This window comes from Pristis pectinata, chromosome 13 (assembly GCF_009764475.1).
Source record: "Pristis pectinata isolate sPriPec2 chromosome 13, sPriPec2.1.pri, whole genome shotgun sequence".
In the NCBI taxonomy this organism is placed as follows: Eukaryota; Metazoa; Chordata; class Chondrichthyes; order Rhinopristiformes; family Pristidae; genus Pristis; species Pristis pectinata.
This window is the reverse complement of record NC_067417.1, coordinates 45,628,023-45,642,002: the sequence shown is the minus strand read 5'-3', so window position 1 is coordinate 45,642,002 and position 13,980 is coordinate 45,628,023. Positions and strand designations below refer to the sequence as shown.

Here is a 13,980-nt window from a genome sequence, read left to right as displayed (position 1 = left end):
CCTTGGTCTTGCTGACTTTGAGTGCGAGGTTGTTGTTGTGACACCACTCAACCAGCCGATCTATCTCACTCCTGTACGCTTCCTCATAACCATCTGAGATTTTACCTACCACAGTGGTGTCATCGGCAAATTTATAGATGGCGTCTGAGCTGTGCTTAGCCACACAGTCATGAGTGTAGAGAGAGTAGAGCAAGCAATTTGGCCTACAACATCCAGCTAATAGCTCAGTAGATGTACGTGCAACACAGGTTGAGATAACAGCCCAGTCATTGTCCTCCTTAGTAATTCATTCCTGGTATATCAGTGTTGAAGGTCTGTCTGGCATTTTGCATGTTGCCCTTCTGAAGGTGGTGGTGCTCAGGCAGTACACTGGTGGGTAGAGAGATCCCGGAACTGGACCCAGCAGTGATGAAGGGTGGGTGATGCATGTGGGCGTCAGAACGGTGCGTGACTTGGGGGGCGAACTTGAATGGTGCTCCTTTGAGTAGGGCCACTCTGTGTGTGGCTGGTGCATTTTTCATTAGCAGGGAGAGGAGACACTGGAGCAGACTGGGTTTGAAATGGCCTACCGCTCACACTCGAGCACCTGCCTTCAGTCCGTGGGAGTGACCTGGCGCTTCTAGGTGCCTGCTACTTCCATTCACCATCCCACTCCCACTCTGACAGGTCTCTCTGTGGCCTCCTGAACTGTTACAGTGAGACCCAATACAAACTTCAGGAGCAGTTCCCCATCTTCCCTCTGGGCATGATGCAGCCTGGAGAATGATACCAAACTCTTCACCTTTAAGTAACTCTTTTTTTCTCTTGTACCTTATCTGTCTACCTGCACTGCACCTATGTTTTTCTTGTGAATGTGGCTTATATGATGCTGTGTGTCTGTGATGCTGCTGCAAGTAGGTTTTTCATTGCACTTGTGCACACATGTACTTGTGCATTTGACAATAAAATCGACTTTGACTTTGACTTTGTAACTGTAACACTATAGTCTGCATTCTGTTATTGCTTTTCCCTTGTACTACCTCAATGTACTTATGTTTTGGAATGATCTATATGGATGGCAGGCAAAACCAAGTTTACCCACTGTATCTTGGTACATGTGACAATAGCAAACCAATTACCAATCTCTCTTTGCATCAGAACTGGCTATATCTTCCTGTCATCCATCTGTGATTTTGGCTCAGTTGTTCTCTCTCCATTGGACATGTCCCACAGCCCTGCTTTTAGTAATATATCACAGAGATAAAGCAGCATAATCTGTGTCTAACTACCACATTAATCATTTAGTCTCTCCCTATCGGAGATGTTTCCTTGATCCTACCCATCAATCTCCCACCATCATTGCTACTGAAAATTAACTTGTTTTATCTCTTACCCAGCTGTGAGGAAAGGTCCCGGTTCCTTCTGTTGACTCTGTTTCTCTTTCCATAGATTCTGCCCGCACATCCAGCTTTTCCTGTTTTATACTCTTGCAGTCAACCACCTAACTCCACTGTCCACTCCCCCAACCCCTTTCCCCATTTCCCCTCCAGCATCCCTGTGCTACCAATCGGCCTCAAGGCCCAGCTGCTGCAGTCTGCAAGGCAGTGAGTGACAAAACCTCAGGCCTCACCCACAGATCACCTGGGCGGCACAGTGCCGCAGCCAGTAGAGCCGCTGCCTCATAGCTCCAGCAACCCAGGTTCCATCCTGACCTCAGGTGCTGTCAGTGTGGAGTTTGCACATTCTCCCGAAGGTTTCCCTGGGGTGCTCCGGTCCAATGAGCGGACGTGGAGCTTGGAGATGAGCCGGCCCACGAGGAGAACGGGAATGGAACGAGCAGCAGCTGACGCCCAAGGCTCTGCAGCTCCCACTGCACCACATCCCTCAGATTGGCCACAGCACTGAAGCACATGAACCGTTACAGTGCTGCCTGTCCACTGACCTGAGTCACGATGGCCGGCAGGCTGGAGTGGTAGTAGCCCTCGTGGTCAGACTCCGGCTCCCCTTCGCTGTACCAGTCATTCACCTCAGCTTCAAGCGCCTTCTGCATCCAGTCGGACACTGCCACCTGCAACGGGCAAACAGCAAAATCAATCATGTCAGGCCTTGCCGTCTTCTCTGTGCTTTTTCCCGGTTATTTAGGGCCCCCCCCCCCCCCCCACCCACCCCAACACCGAACAGAGCTCTGCTTCCAACACTGGGCACGCTTATTAAACTGATCTTACCCTTTATACAGGACCGGTGTCTGGGCTGGGGCACACACCTGAGTTAGACGTACAATGGCCTGTTTCACGTGGTGAACTGGAGGACGATGGCAACAGGTCACTTAGTCTCTGCGGAGCGTCATGGTATTGTACAGCATGGAAACAGGCCCTTTAGCCCACCATGCCTATGCTGACCGTCATGCCCATCTATACTAATCCCCCCCGCCTGCATTAATTCTACATCCCTCTGTGCCCTGCTCATTCATATCTGTCCAGATGCCCTTTAAGTGTTGTTACTGTTCTTGCCTCCACCTCATTCCAGATATCAACTACTCTTTGTGTAAAAAAATGTAACCCTCAGATTTCCTTTAAACCTCATCCCTCTCACCTTAAACCTCATCCCTCTCACTTTAAACCTATGCCCTCTCGCCTTAAACCAATGCCCTCTCACCTTAAACCTATGCCCTCTCACCTTAAACCTATGCCCTCTCGCCTTAAACCTATGCCCTCTAGTTTTAGACGCCCCTAATGGGAAGCAAGACTCTGGCTATCTACCCTATGCCTCTCATTATTTTATACACCTCTATCCTATCAATTCTCTGCCTCCTTTGACCCAGCCTATCCAATCTCCCTTCTAACTCAAGCCCTCCAATCCGGGCAACATCCTTATGAATCTATTCTGCGCCCTCTCCAGCTTCTCCCTGTGTCTGCGTGGGTTTCCTCCGGGTGCTCCGGTTTCCTCCCACATTCCAAAGACATACGGGTTAGGAAGTTGTGGGCATGCTATGTTGACGACGGAAGCGTGGTGACACTTGTGGGCTGCCCCCAGAACACTCTAGCAAAAGATGCATTTCACTGTGTGTTTCGATGTACGTGTGACTAATAATCTTATCTTAATCACATCTTTCCTGTGGTAGGTGCTTAGGTGCCGATATTCTCTCCTGAGCAACACACGTCAGCGGGTGCTACATCTGCTCACTCTGATGGGTGACGTTGTACTCAGACACCACTTTGTATGGATCACAAGTGGCCCAGTTCGATAGATCAGTCAATAATGCAGACAGCCACGAATTCAGCAGGTGAAATCGGTCTGCTAGCACCACTGTGCAGGAAGGGAAAATGATTGTGCCAGCTATAACTACCGTTTGCACAGGGGGCAATTGTGCAGCAGTGTTAGATAAGCAGAAATGCATCAACTTCCCTTTGCTCAGATCTCCACTTGCCAGCTCTCACCACTGTGAAACTTGGTGTGACTTCAGTCCATTACCTCCGTCTGTTATCGAGCAACACGTCGGAAGCACCTGCACTTTGTTATCCTCATCCGTGGTTCAGCCAGGCTGAATCTCTCCACTGCTTCTTGCACATTCTCAATGTTTCCTGTCCTCCCCTCTTCCTTCTGTCCCATCCCCAATCCCCCCTTTGCTCTTCCTTCTACATTCTCCTCGCTGTAAATCTTCCCCTTTCTCGTCTCCTCCCCAGCCCCTTTCCTTCTACAAAACTTCTAGAGCAGATTATCTGCTCATTGGCACTCCTCCTGTGCAGAAATTGATGACAACTGTGTTTCCTACAACTGTGGCTGCACTTCAAATGTAACGGTGGAAGCAGATACGACAGTGGCATTAAAGAGGCTTGTAGATGGACACATGAATATGCAGGGAGTGGAGGGATATGGATCACGTGCAGGCAGAAGAGATTTAGTTTAATTTGGCATTGTGTTCGGTACAGACGTCAAAGGCTGAAGAGCCTGTTCCTGTGCTGTACTGTTCTATATTCCATGATCGATGCTCCCAGCTGGTTATGAAGTGCTTTGGGATACTATGACAGGGATATGGAAGTCCTTCATAAATATACCTTTCCTTTCCTCCTCCTTGCATCTCTCAGCAGGTGTGGGTAAGGAAATGGTCTCCTTCTCCTTAAAGTGGGGCTGACAGCATTTTGAGATGGGTTGGTGGGTATCACATTCTGTCAATTAGCCTGATGTAGGTGGGGCTCTCTGTCTCCATGGACAGAGGGTCATAAGCAAGGGGTTCCTTACAATTTTTGAGACCAAAGGCTGTTAGAAACTGGGGTGAAGCATTCAAGGAGATGGTTGGTGGTTTGAGGAGGGGAGTTGGGGATTTCCTTATCAGGACGATGCTGGATATGCACACCACTTAGATAGAGCAGAGCTGGGCCTGGTATTGCCTGATGTGTCACACCTGGTATGGTGGTGGCACAGTGGTTAAGTTACTGGACTAACAATCCTGAGACCCGAGTTCATATTCCACCATAGCATTAAAAAAACTTGTCTCAGTATTGATGACCACTGCTGGTTGTTGTGAAAATCCATCAGGCTCATCCACATTCCACAGAGACTGGTCTGCATGTGACTCCAGACCCATTAATGCGTTTGACTGAAATGGCCACAAATAATTCCTGTTCAGGAGTCTTTAGGGATCAGCAATAAACATTTGACCTTGTTAGTGTTGGCCTCATCCTGGATAATTAATAAATGTTAAAAAAAGTCAGAACTGTAATGAACTGACTAAGCCAGCTGTGATCTATGAAATCCTTATCATACACTATCATCTTATGGTTCCCAAGGCACACACATGAATGCTATCAATATAAATACAACTGGCAGGCTAATCTGTCTCTTTAACTGTTATTTGTTAGAACAGAGAAGTAGGGATAGGCCATTCAGCCCATTGAGCCTGTTCCACTTTCCAATAGGATCAAGGCTGATCGTCTACCTCAACACTATTTTCCCCATATCGCTTGAGTCATTTAATATCCAGCTATCTGTCCACCTCAGTTTCAGAGATTAAGAAGAAGACACTCTAGACAGAGAGCAGAGAAGTAATTTTTTTTGCAAGTGGTTGTGAAATTGTGGAACCACATGGTTGAAGCAGAGACCACGTTGACGTTCAGGACTGAGTTAGGTAGATAGGAGGAGGAAATACTAGTGGAACAGTAGCAGCGGAGATGCCAGGGGCAAGGAGAACCGGTTATGTGTCGGTAAACACTCTCACTGACCAATCAGCTCTACGGTCTGTTTTCTTTCTGCTGTGAGTAGTCTGGCTCCTTGTTATTGGCTGATATTTTATCTCATTCCTCTGCAGGAGATGTTGCTGCCCAGTACATCTACTGTATTCTGCCAAGCTCCTGTGGTGCACAACTGAATTTGCAGGCTACTCCAACATAAGGACTACCACCGACCTGAGTGTTCCTCCGTTCTCCTAATGCTTACAGGCTTATACTTTCCAGCAAGCGGTCATCATGTGATGGAGAACCCTCTGCTCTACCACAAAGCTCTGAGTTACTCTGGCTTCTGTTAATTGTCTCAGGTGAACTTAGCTAAGCTAATATTGAGGGTATAAAACAAAAATATTCACTCAATGGTGACATTTATTGTCACTTCTTCCCTGGTACGAAGGAGGTATTTTGGTGGGACTGGAGTCATATATGGTGGAGACTGGATAATGACGGCAGGGATCCTGCCCTGAACAACTTGGATAAACAGATGGACTTTTTTTTAAACCACAGTCCAGTGGGTTTCACAGTCATCATTCCCAGCCTTTTATATATAAGAAATACTTGAATTTAAATCCTGCCAGTTAGTTCCCTGCCTCAGGATCAAGGTAGGCAGTTGCACACCAGCCTGGTAACATAGCCAATACACTACTATGGCCCTTCTGTGTGACTCAGTGTCACACCGCGAATCACTGCTTTGATTTGCCTTACGAGTATTTGCGGAGCTCCTGCTTAAAGTTGTGGTTTTCCAAGAGCATCTGATAAATCCGAGCTCTAGCAGGCTCCTCCCAAGGTTGAAGCCTCGTACACTCACCCGGACAGCATTGACGTATTTATTTTGCAGCTGCTCCAGTGCATCCTGGGAAATCAGAGGGCCCAGCGAGGCAACATCAACATCAGGAAAGAGATCAGGATGATCCATCATTTCAGGACTGCTGGGGGAAAAAAAATAACATAAAGGAAAACAGGAAGCAGGGAAGCAATAACATCGTTAGGAAAGATTAACCTTCTGAGGCAATTACTAAGCATATTATTAGCACCGGCTGCTTCTGAGGCAGGGCTCCTTCCCTTCAATCAAAGGATGTTTCCTGTCAGCAGGAATACTGAAAGCCAAGGAGGTAACATGAGGGAGGGGGACAATTTAGTTAAACAGTGAAAGGAAGAACAAACTGAAAGCATACAATCTTTGGAGTTTAGCAGAATGAGGGCCGATCTTGTTGAAACATGTAAGGCGGCTATGAATCTAATGTGTGCAAATGGGATTAGTATAGATAGGTGCAACTGTTGGCATGGAAGTGGTGGGCTGAAAGGCCCATTCCTGTGTTGTACGACTCTATGACTCAATGTTGTGCTGGCATTTTATCCTGCTCTAAGATCTTGCATACTGTACGAACAGTATGCAAGACAAGTTTTTCACTGTACCTCAGTACAAGTGACAGTAATAAACCAATACCAGTCTATCTCACCCTTCCCTCCCACATAGCCCTCCATTTTTCTATTATTCATGTGGCTATCTAAGAGTCTCTTAAATGTCCCCAATGTATCTGCCCCTACAACCTCTGCCGGCAGTGCGTTCCACACACCCACTACTCTCTGCGTAAAAGAACTTACCTCTGACATCCCCTATACTTTCCTCCAGTCACTTTAAAATTATCCCCCCTTGTGTGAGCCATTATTGCCCTGGGAAAAAGTGTCTGACTGTCATCTCGATCTATGCCTCTTCCCATCTTGAGAGTAACAATGAAGTGATTTCTGCTGCCCTTTCAGTAGTGCAGTAACCTGCCTTTTATTGTCAGTGTTCTGTCTCGCTGATGATTACACAATGTTCAATTCCATTTGCAACTCTTCAGCTTGTACGCAGCAAGATCGAGGTAACATTCAGGCAGGTTAGTAATATACACATGACAAGAGTGCCAGGGAATTACCATCGCCAAAGGGTTCACTTTGCTGACCTCCCCAGCATCAACAGCCTGGGGGGCCACCACTGACCGGAAACATGACTGGACCAGCCGAATAAATAGCAAGACTACATGAGCAGGGCAGAGGATCGGTATCCTGAGGTGACAACCCAAAGCCTTTGCACTACCTACAAGGCACAATTCAGGAGGACGAAGGAACACTCTCCACTCGCCTGGATGGGTGCACCTGCAATAACGCTCTACACGCTCGACACCATCCAGGGCAGAGCAGCCCACGTGATTGACGCCCCATTCATTACCCTGAACACCCATTCTCTCCACCATTGAGCAAAGTGCAGCCATGTTCCCAGACTCTTAATTCCACCTCCATTATTAATTCAGGTATTGTCGACAGCTTTAGCATTTTTTTTGCACTACTTCAGATTGCACTGCTGTCTTTGCACCATTCTGTTGTTCTGTGCTTGCTGCTGTATTTATTATTACCATGTACACTGTGAGCTTCACACGAGCAAGGAATTTCATTGCACCCTGGTGTGTATGACAATAAACCCATCTAATCTGAATCTGAAATGGCTTCAGTGTGTACCATCTACAGCATACATTGCTGTTCATTCATCTTCACTGCGACTAAATCTGGGAGCTCCCTCCCCAGCTGCATTGTGGTCATGCCTTCACCAGAAGGACTACAGTGCTTCGAGAAGGCAGCTCACCCCTGCTTTCTCAAGGGCAGTTAGGGTTGGGCAATAAATGCTGGCTTTACCGATGCTGCTCATAAAAGTGATCAAATATAAAAATAATGTTGGTTGACATCAATACTGGGGTTTAAAGTAGGTTTTGTGTTACAGTAGCTTGAAGCACGTACAAGCCTTATAAAGCTAGAAGGTCAGTTCAAGAATGGCCAAGACTGGTTTTGTTTCAATGCACGTGAAGACATTTTGATTCAATGTTCTGGATGGTCTTCAAACAGCAAAGCCCGGCAGAAAGATCGAGCATGAGTAGGGAGTGTTTGCAAGAATAATATTTGAGAAAAGATAACACAACTTGCGGCATCCTGGAGACTGAAACGGCTTTGACAAATAAATCAGTTCTGTTTTATTGTCGTTGTCCGAGCACTAACGAGCTGGAACAGCCTTCACTGGTGATTGCCAGTGAGCCTCGTTGGCCAAATAAAACAGCACAATGAATGCCACATTCCTCATCAATCATTGGACCTTTGACTCCTCGATACCCAATTAAACAAATCTCTCTTTCCTCAGAGTGCCATGGTGGGATTTGAACTTGCATTCTCTGGATTACTCATCCAATAAATATAACCACACTGCACTTTTGTACCCAGCATTAGTCCCTTACTGACCATCACTGAGATCAGTTGCCATAATACGTAACGGTTTTGTTAATCAACAGTTTCAAGCCCTGGGGCTAATGATTTGGAGAGATGAGATCAAACTTCACCATCTTAGAAATTAAACTAAATCAATCATTTGTGACAAAGAGACTTGGACCTGAAACATTGTTTTTCATTCCACACAGATGCTGCCTGATCTGCTGGGTGTTTCCAGTATTTTTGTTTTGATTTCAGATTTCAAGTATCTGCAGTTTTACTGATTTTTGTTGATGAAATAAAATCTCGTCTCCAAAAGTATCATCAGTCATGTCAACTCACACCTTCATGATGAACCATCCTGTGGTGCTACACTATGTCAAAGAATAACTGTGGATGGACCAACAAGCATCAACTTAGAGACTGGTTACAACAAAGACAGACTCAGCTAGTTGACCCTTGTGAGCTTCACGTGCTTTACCCAACATTGACAGAGTTCTCCCCAGTGACACTCAAGCAACAATTGTACTGTTCAGATGTCCCAGATTCCTTGGTCACAATCCCTTGGTACATTCTGCCACTTGGTAACACACCAGTGTTAAGTAGTTACTGAGAGGAGGAGACTCCATGAACAATCCCATCATCAACAAAGGCAAAACTCACCGTGTGGGTTCAGAAGGCAAGGCTGAGGCACATCGAAGTTTGCCAGCAATACCAAGTGGGCTGCCCACCTCATCCAGCCCGAGACCTCCAGACTTCTGTGAATTCAATTAACTTCACAAGGTATCAGGAAACAATTGATACAGCAAAGGACTTTGAGTCCTGCCTACAATTAGCAGTGCCTCTGGTCAAACATCTCAATATAACTCAAACACAGGCAAACTTTGTCCAAGTATATCCCATGCACAAAAGCAATATGACGTAGCAATGTCAAATAAGTCAGATGACCGGTCAACAACTCAAAACCATCTCATACTGTAGGCTTGACCATCGACTACAGATTGGAATACAACATTTCTCCATCCTTTATTCTAAGACTGTGACTCCATGGTTCGAGACTTCTCAGCCAGGGGAAACATCCTCTCTTGCATTCAGCCACTCTATCAAGCCCAATGACATCTCCTTTGATTCAATTAAACTTTTAGCAGGCGCACACCTAGTCAATTCAATCTCTCCTCACGTGGCAAACCCACTGTCCCTGGAACAAGTCTGGAAAATCTTTGCTGGATTCCCTCCAGGGCAAGAATATCCTTTTTAAGGTGAAGGAGTCCAAAATTATACACAACACTCCAGATGTGGTCTCACTCACCAAGACCCTGTATAACTGCAGTGAGATATCTTCACGCCTGTACTCAAACCCTCTTGTAAGCCATCACACCATCTGCCTTCCCAACTGTTTGTTGCTCCTGCACGTTGGCTTTGAGTGGACTTGCATACAAGCACACCCTCACCCCCTTGAACATCAATCTCTTACAGTTCTCTGCTTTTCTGTCACATGCACTAAACTGGCAGGCTTCAACTTTTCCCACATTTCATTGCATCTGCCGTGGCCCCGTCCACTCGTTCAGGTTGTCCGTGTCCCATTGAAGCCTCTTTACGTCATATTTTGTACTCCAACCTAATTTTGTATTGTCAGCAGACTGGAAAACATAACACTTGGCCTCCTCAATCAAAACATTGATAAAGTCTGTGAGTAACCAGCATTCACAATCTCCAAACCCTCCTCTCTCAGAAAGCCAGGACTCAAATCATAAGTCCCTGGGATTTATCGTCTTTTATTCTCACCAATATCTCCGTACTTCTGTTTTACTAATATTTATTTTGTTTGTGGTTTTGCACCAGACCCTTTCTTCTCTGGTAAACTCAAGTCTTTCTCAAGTTTTTTGTGTTTTCTTCCCTGAAGACAGTCATAAAATAATTGTCTAATTCCTCTCCCATTTCTTTATGCCTCATTATAAATTCTCCATCTCTGTCGGTAAGGGACCCAAGGATCAGGGTTTCTATCTTAACTCTCCTCAAATAAAATGTGAACAATCCTTGCTGGATTGTTAGCACTTTAAAAACTGGACCAGGATTCCTTTTTACAAACCTATCGAAGCTCTTACAATCTATTTTCATGTTTCTTGCCAGTTTACTCTCATGGTCAACATTGATCAACTCCTTGGATGTCTTGTACATGGGCACTTACGCTCAACAGTATTATTGTAGACACAAAACGTGTAAGGCTCTATACTTAAGGCACTTTGAACATGCAATCCTGAGCCAAAAGTATCAAAGGATGCTCCATTCAACACCTTTCCTGCATCTCAAAAAGACAATCTCCATTAATTTTACTAACATAGACATCTCAGAGACCTGGATTCAATCATGATCTCAGATGCTGCCTGTGTGAAGTTTGCACATTCTCCATGTGACCGGTAAGCAGGGTGAAGGGTTACGGGGAGAAGGCAGAAGAATGGGGTTGAAAAAAAACATCAGCCACGATTGAATGGCAGAGCAGACTCGATGGGCTGAATGGCCTTATTCTACTTCTACATCTTATGGTCTTATGGTGACCATGTGGGTTTCCTCTGGGAGCTCCAGTTTCATCCCACATTCCCAAAGATGTGCAAGGCGGTAGGGTAATTGGCTGCTGTAAACTGCCCCTAGGGTGTCAATGAGTGGGTAAAATCTGGGGGCAGTTACAGGGAATGCAGGAGAAAATCAATAGGATTAATATAGGAATAGTGTAAATGGGTGGTTGATGGCCAGCATGGAGTTGATGGGCTGAAGGTCTTGTTTCCACCACTGTATCTCTCACCGAAATCTCCTTTGCTTAGATCTCAAACCCTTAGTCTTCAGTGCTTGGCGAGAATACAAGCAAAGGAATACCTGTCAGACCATGCTATCCCATTTCTCTATTCCCAAGGTATTGCATTTCTAAAGGCAACCACTTGCCCTGCCACCTACCTGTGGTAGACATGACGTATCCAGTTCAGCACAGTGTAGATCTCACCCTTCTCCAGGTCCCAGGATATTATATCCTGTAGGTGTCCGGAGAGACAGGTGTGGTGAAGCACCGCGTAGGTCTGAAGGATGTTGTAGTGAGGAGGGCAACATTGCACCATTAAGTGTTTTACCACTTTCAAATCATTGAGGACATTGTTCTGCAAGGCCGCTAAATGATTCGCCAGCCCTGGTCCCTTTGTATCAGTGTGCCTTGCTCTGAACTGGGCCGCAGTCGATTGCTCGATAACCTTAAAAAACATCTGCCTCAGGTTCTTGGGCCTTCCAGGGGGGAGGAACTTGTGTTGGCTTTGACTGTCCATGGTCACTTGGTCAATCTTCTCTTCCCGCTCGATCACACGAATCGCTGAGACGAAGAGGGCGGGGTCCTGCTTGACCAGGGTCAGGCCGCAGTTCACCACATCCCAGAGCTCCTTGGCGAGGTCTTCATTGAGCTGTCCGACGCCGCTGAAGTACGACAGGACAATCTGCTCTCCTTCCGTGCTCTGCTTCCCGGCTCGGTGCAGCTGGTACAGAATGTCGTCACGCCAGCACTCCATCTCCATCAGCTTGGTGTGTGCCTCCAGCAGCCTCCGTTCCTCGATCAGCTGCCGGGTATCAGCCACAACCTCGGGGACTGCAACCAAACAGTTTCTTGTCACTTCAAATTCCAAACCAGTCACCTCTTATTTAATCCAAATTATGTCCCCTGCTGCAAACTCTCATTCACTCATTCAACTCTCGTTATCGACTCTTTTTACCCTCCTCCTCTTAGAGTCAGACAGCATGGAACACAGGCCCTTTGGCCCAGCCGGTCCACGCTGACCAAAACGCCCATCTTAACTCATTCCATTTGCCTGTGTTTGACCCATGAGTTTCTAAACCTTTCCTATCCATGTACCTGTCCAAATGTCTCTTCTCCCTGGGAAGACTTCTAAACTAACTTTAAGTTGCCTAGTGCGATTAACCAAAGGCCCAGCAAAACCTCCCCCCTTTAGAAGGGTAAAGAATAAAGTCATTAAAAAAAAATGCAGTTGGCCCTCAGTCCCTGTACTGCCCCTTTGAACTCCTGTCCGATTAGCCCCACCCTCCTACCCTTAGCCCAGAGACCTCTGAATGTGCATTTTTTTTTGTATAAAACGTTTATTAGCTAAAAACACTACAGAAGACTACAAATATCAAATGTATACATCTAATACAGAAAGGATCATCTAATCAACTACAGAACTTCAGGGATTACTGTAAACTAACACCCGTGAAAACACACATACGTCACTACGCCCGCTACCACAACACTCAATACTTCATATCAAAATCGTGTTGGTGTCGTCCACGACACACGCGATCTCCTGAGGGGCCCACCGAGCGTGGAACTCGGCCAGGGTGCCCGCGGAGACAGCGTGCTCCCTTTCCAAAGACACCCACGCACGTCTGAATGTGCATTGTCTAGGTTGCCACTCCAGTGCTATACAGACAGAGCATTACATTAGCAAATGGGCCCCATTTGGATCCTGTCTGGCTGGAGGACAGAAGGTACCGTAGTATCATGTGGAGAACAACAGTTCTTCTCATCATCCAGATTTCCCATTCCCAACCCTATCCGGATGCATCATGGCTTGTTGTGGCAACTGTTCTGCGCAAAGCAGCAAAAAATTGCAGAGAGTTGTGGACACAGCTGAACACATCACGAAAACCAGCCTCCCCTCCATGGACTCTGTCGACACTTCTCGCTGCCTTGGAAAAGCAACCAGCAAAATCAAAGACCCCACCCACCCGGACATTCTCTCTTCTCCCCCCTCTGATCGGGCAGAAGATACAAGAGCCTGAAAACACACACCACCAGGCTGAAGGACAGCTTCTTTCCCGCTGTTATAAGACTATTGAATCGACCTCTTCTACGTTAAAGGTGAACTCTTGACCTCACAATCAACCTCGTCATGGCCCTTGCACCTTATTGTCTGCCTGCACTGCACTTTCTCTGTAACTGTAACACTATACTCTGCATTCTCTTATTGCTTTTCCCTTGTACAACCTCAAAGTACTTATGTTTTGAAATGATTTGTATGGATGGCATGCAGAACTAAGTTTTTCACTGCATCTCGGTACACATGACAATAATAAACCAATACCAATGCCTGATGGCCAGGATTTCTAATTAATTATTAACAATTCGAGGCTTGGGTTTTCTAATTAACCATTAATAACTCATAGAGTCATATGGCATTGAAACAGGCCTTTCGGCCCAACGTGTCCATGCTACCTATTGTATTATCTTTACTAGCCCCATTTACCAGTACTCAGCCCTTAGCCTTCTATGCCTTGGCAATTCAAGAACTGGTCTAGATGTTTGTTACACGTTGTAAGAGCACCTGCCTCCAGCACCTCCTCAGGCAGTGTGTTCCAGATTGCAATCACCCTCTGGGTGAAAATATTGCCCTTCAGACCTCCTCTAAACCTCTTATCTCTCACCTTCTACCCCTACCCTATCTACCCTCCTCATCATTTTGAGATCCAGGATTTCTAATTAACTATTAACAACTCGAGGGCCAGGATTCCTAAT

The 13,980-nt window shown here is 46.2% G+C and overlaps 1 protein-coding gene across 3 annotated transcripts in view; it reads right to left on the bottom strand.

Moving 5' to 3' along the window:
• The window catches only part of exoc3l1 (exocyst complex component 3-like 1), a 70,009-nt gene that overhangs the window by 18,877 nt on the left and 37,152 nt on the right, over positions 1-13,980 (bottom strand). For 2 of the 3 annotated variants that reach the window (XM_052028313.1, XM_052028315.1), the window contains 3 exons: positions 11,385-12,057; positions 6,010-6,130; positions 1,922-2,047 (listed from right to left, as the gene is read on the bottom strand). In XM_052028313.1, coding sequence (XP_051884273.1) covers positions 1,922-2,047; positions 6,010-6,130; positions 11,385-12,057 — 920 coding nt within the window. The remainder of the gene's footprint in view (positions 1-1,921; positions 2,048-6,009; positions 6,131-11,384; positions 12,058-13,980) is intronic. The other variant, XM_052028314.1, reaches the window with a different exon arrangement.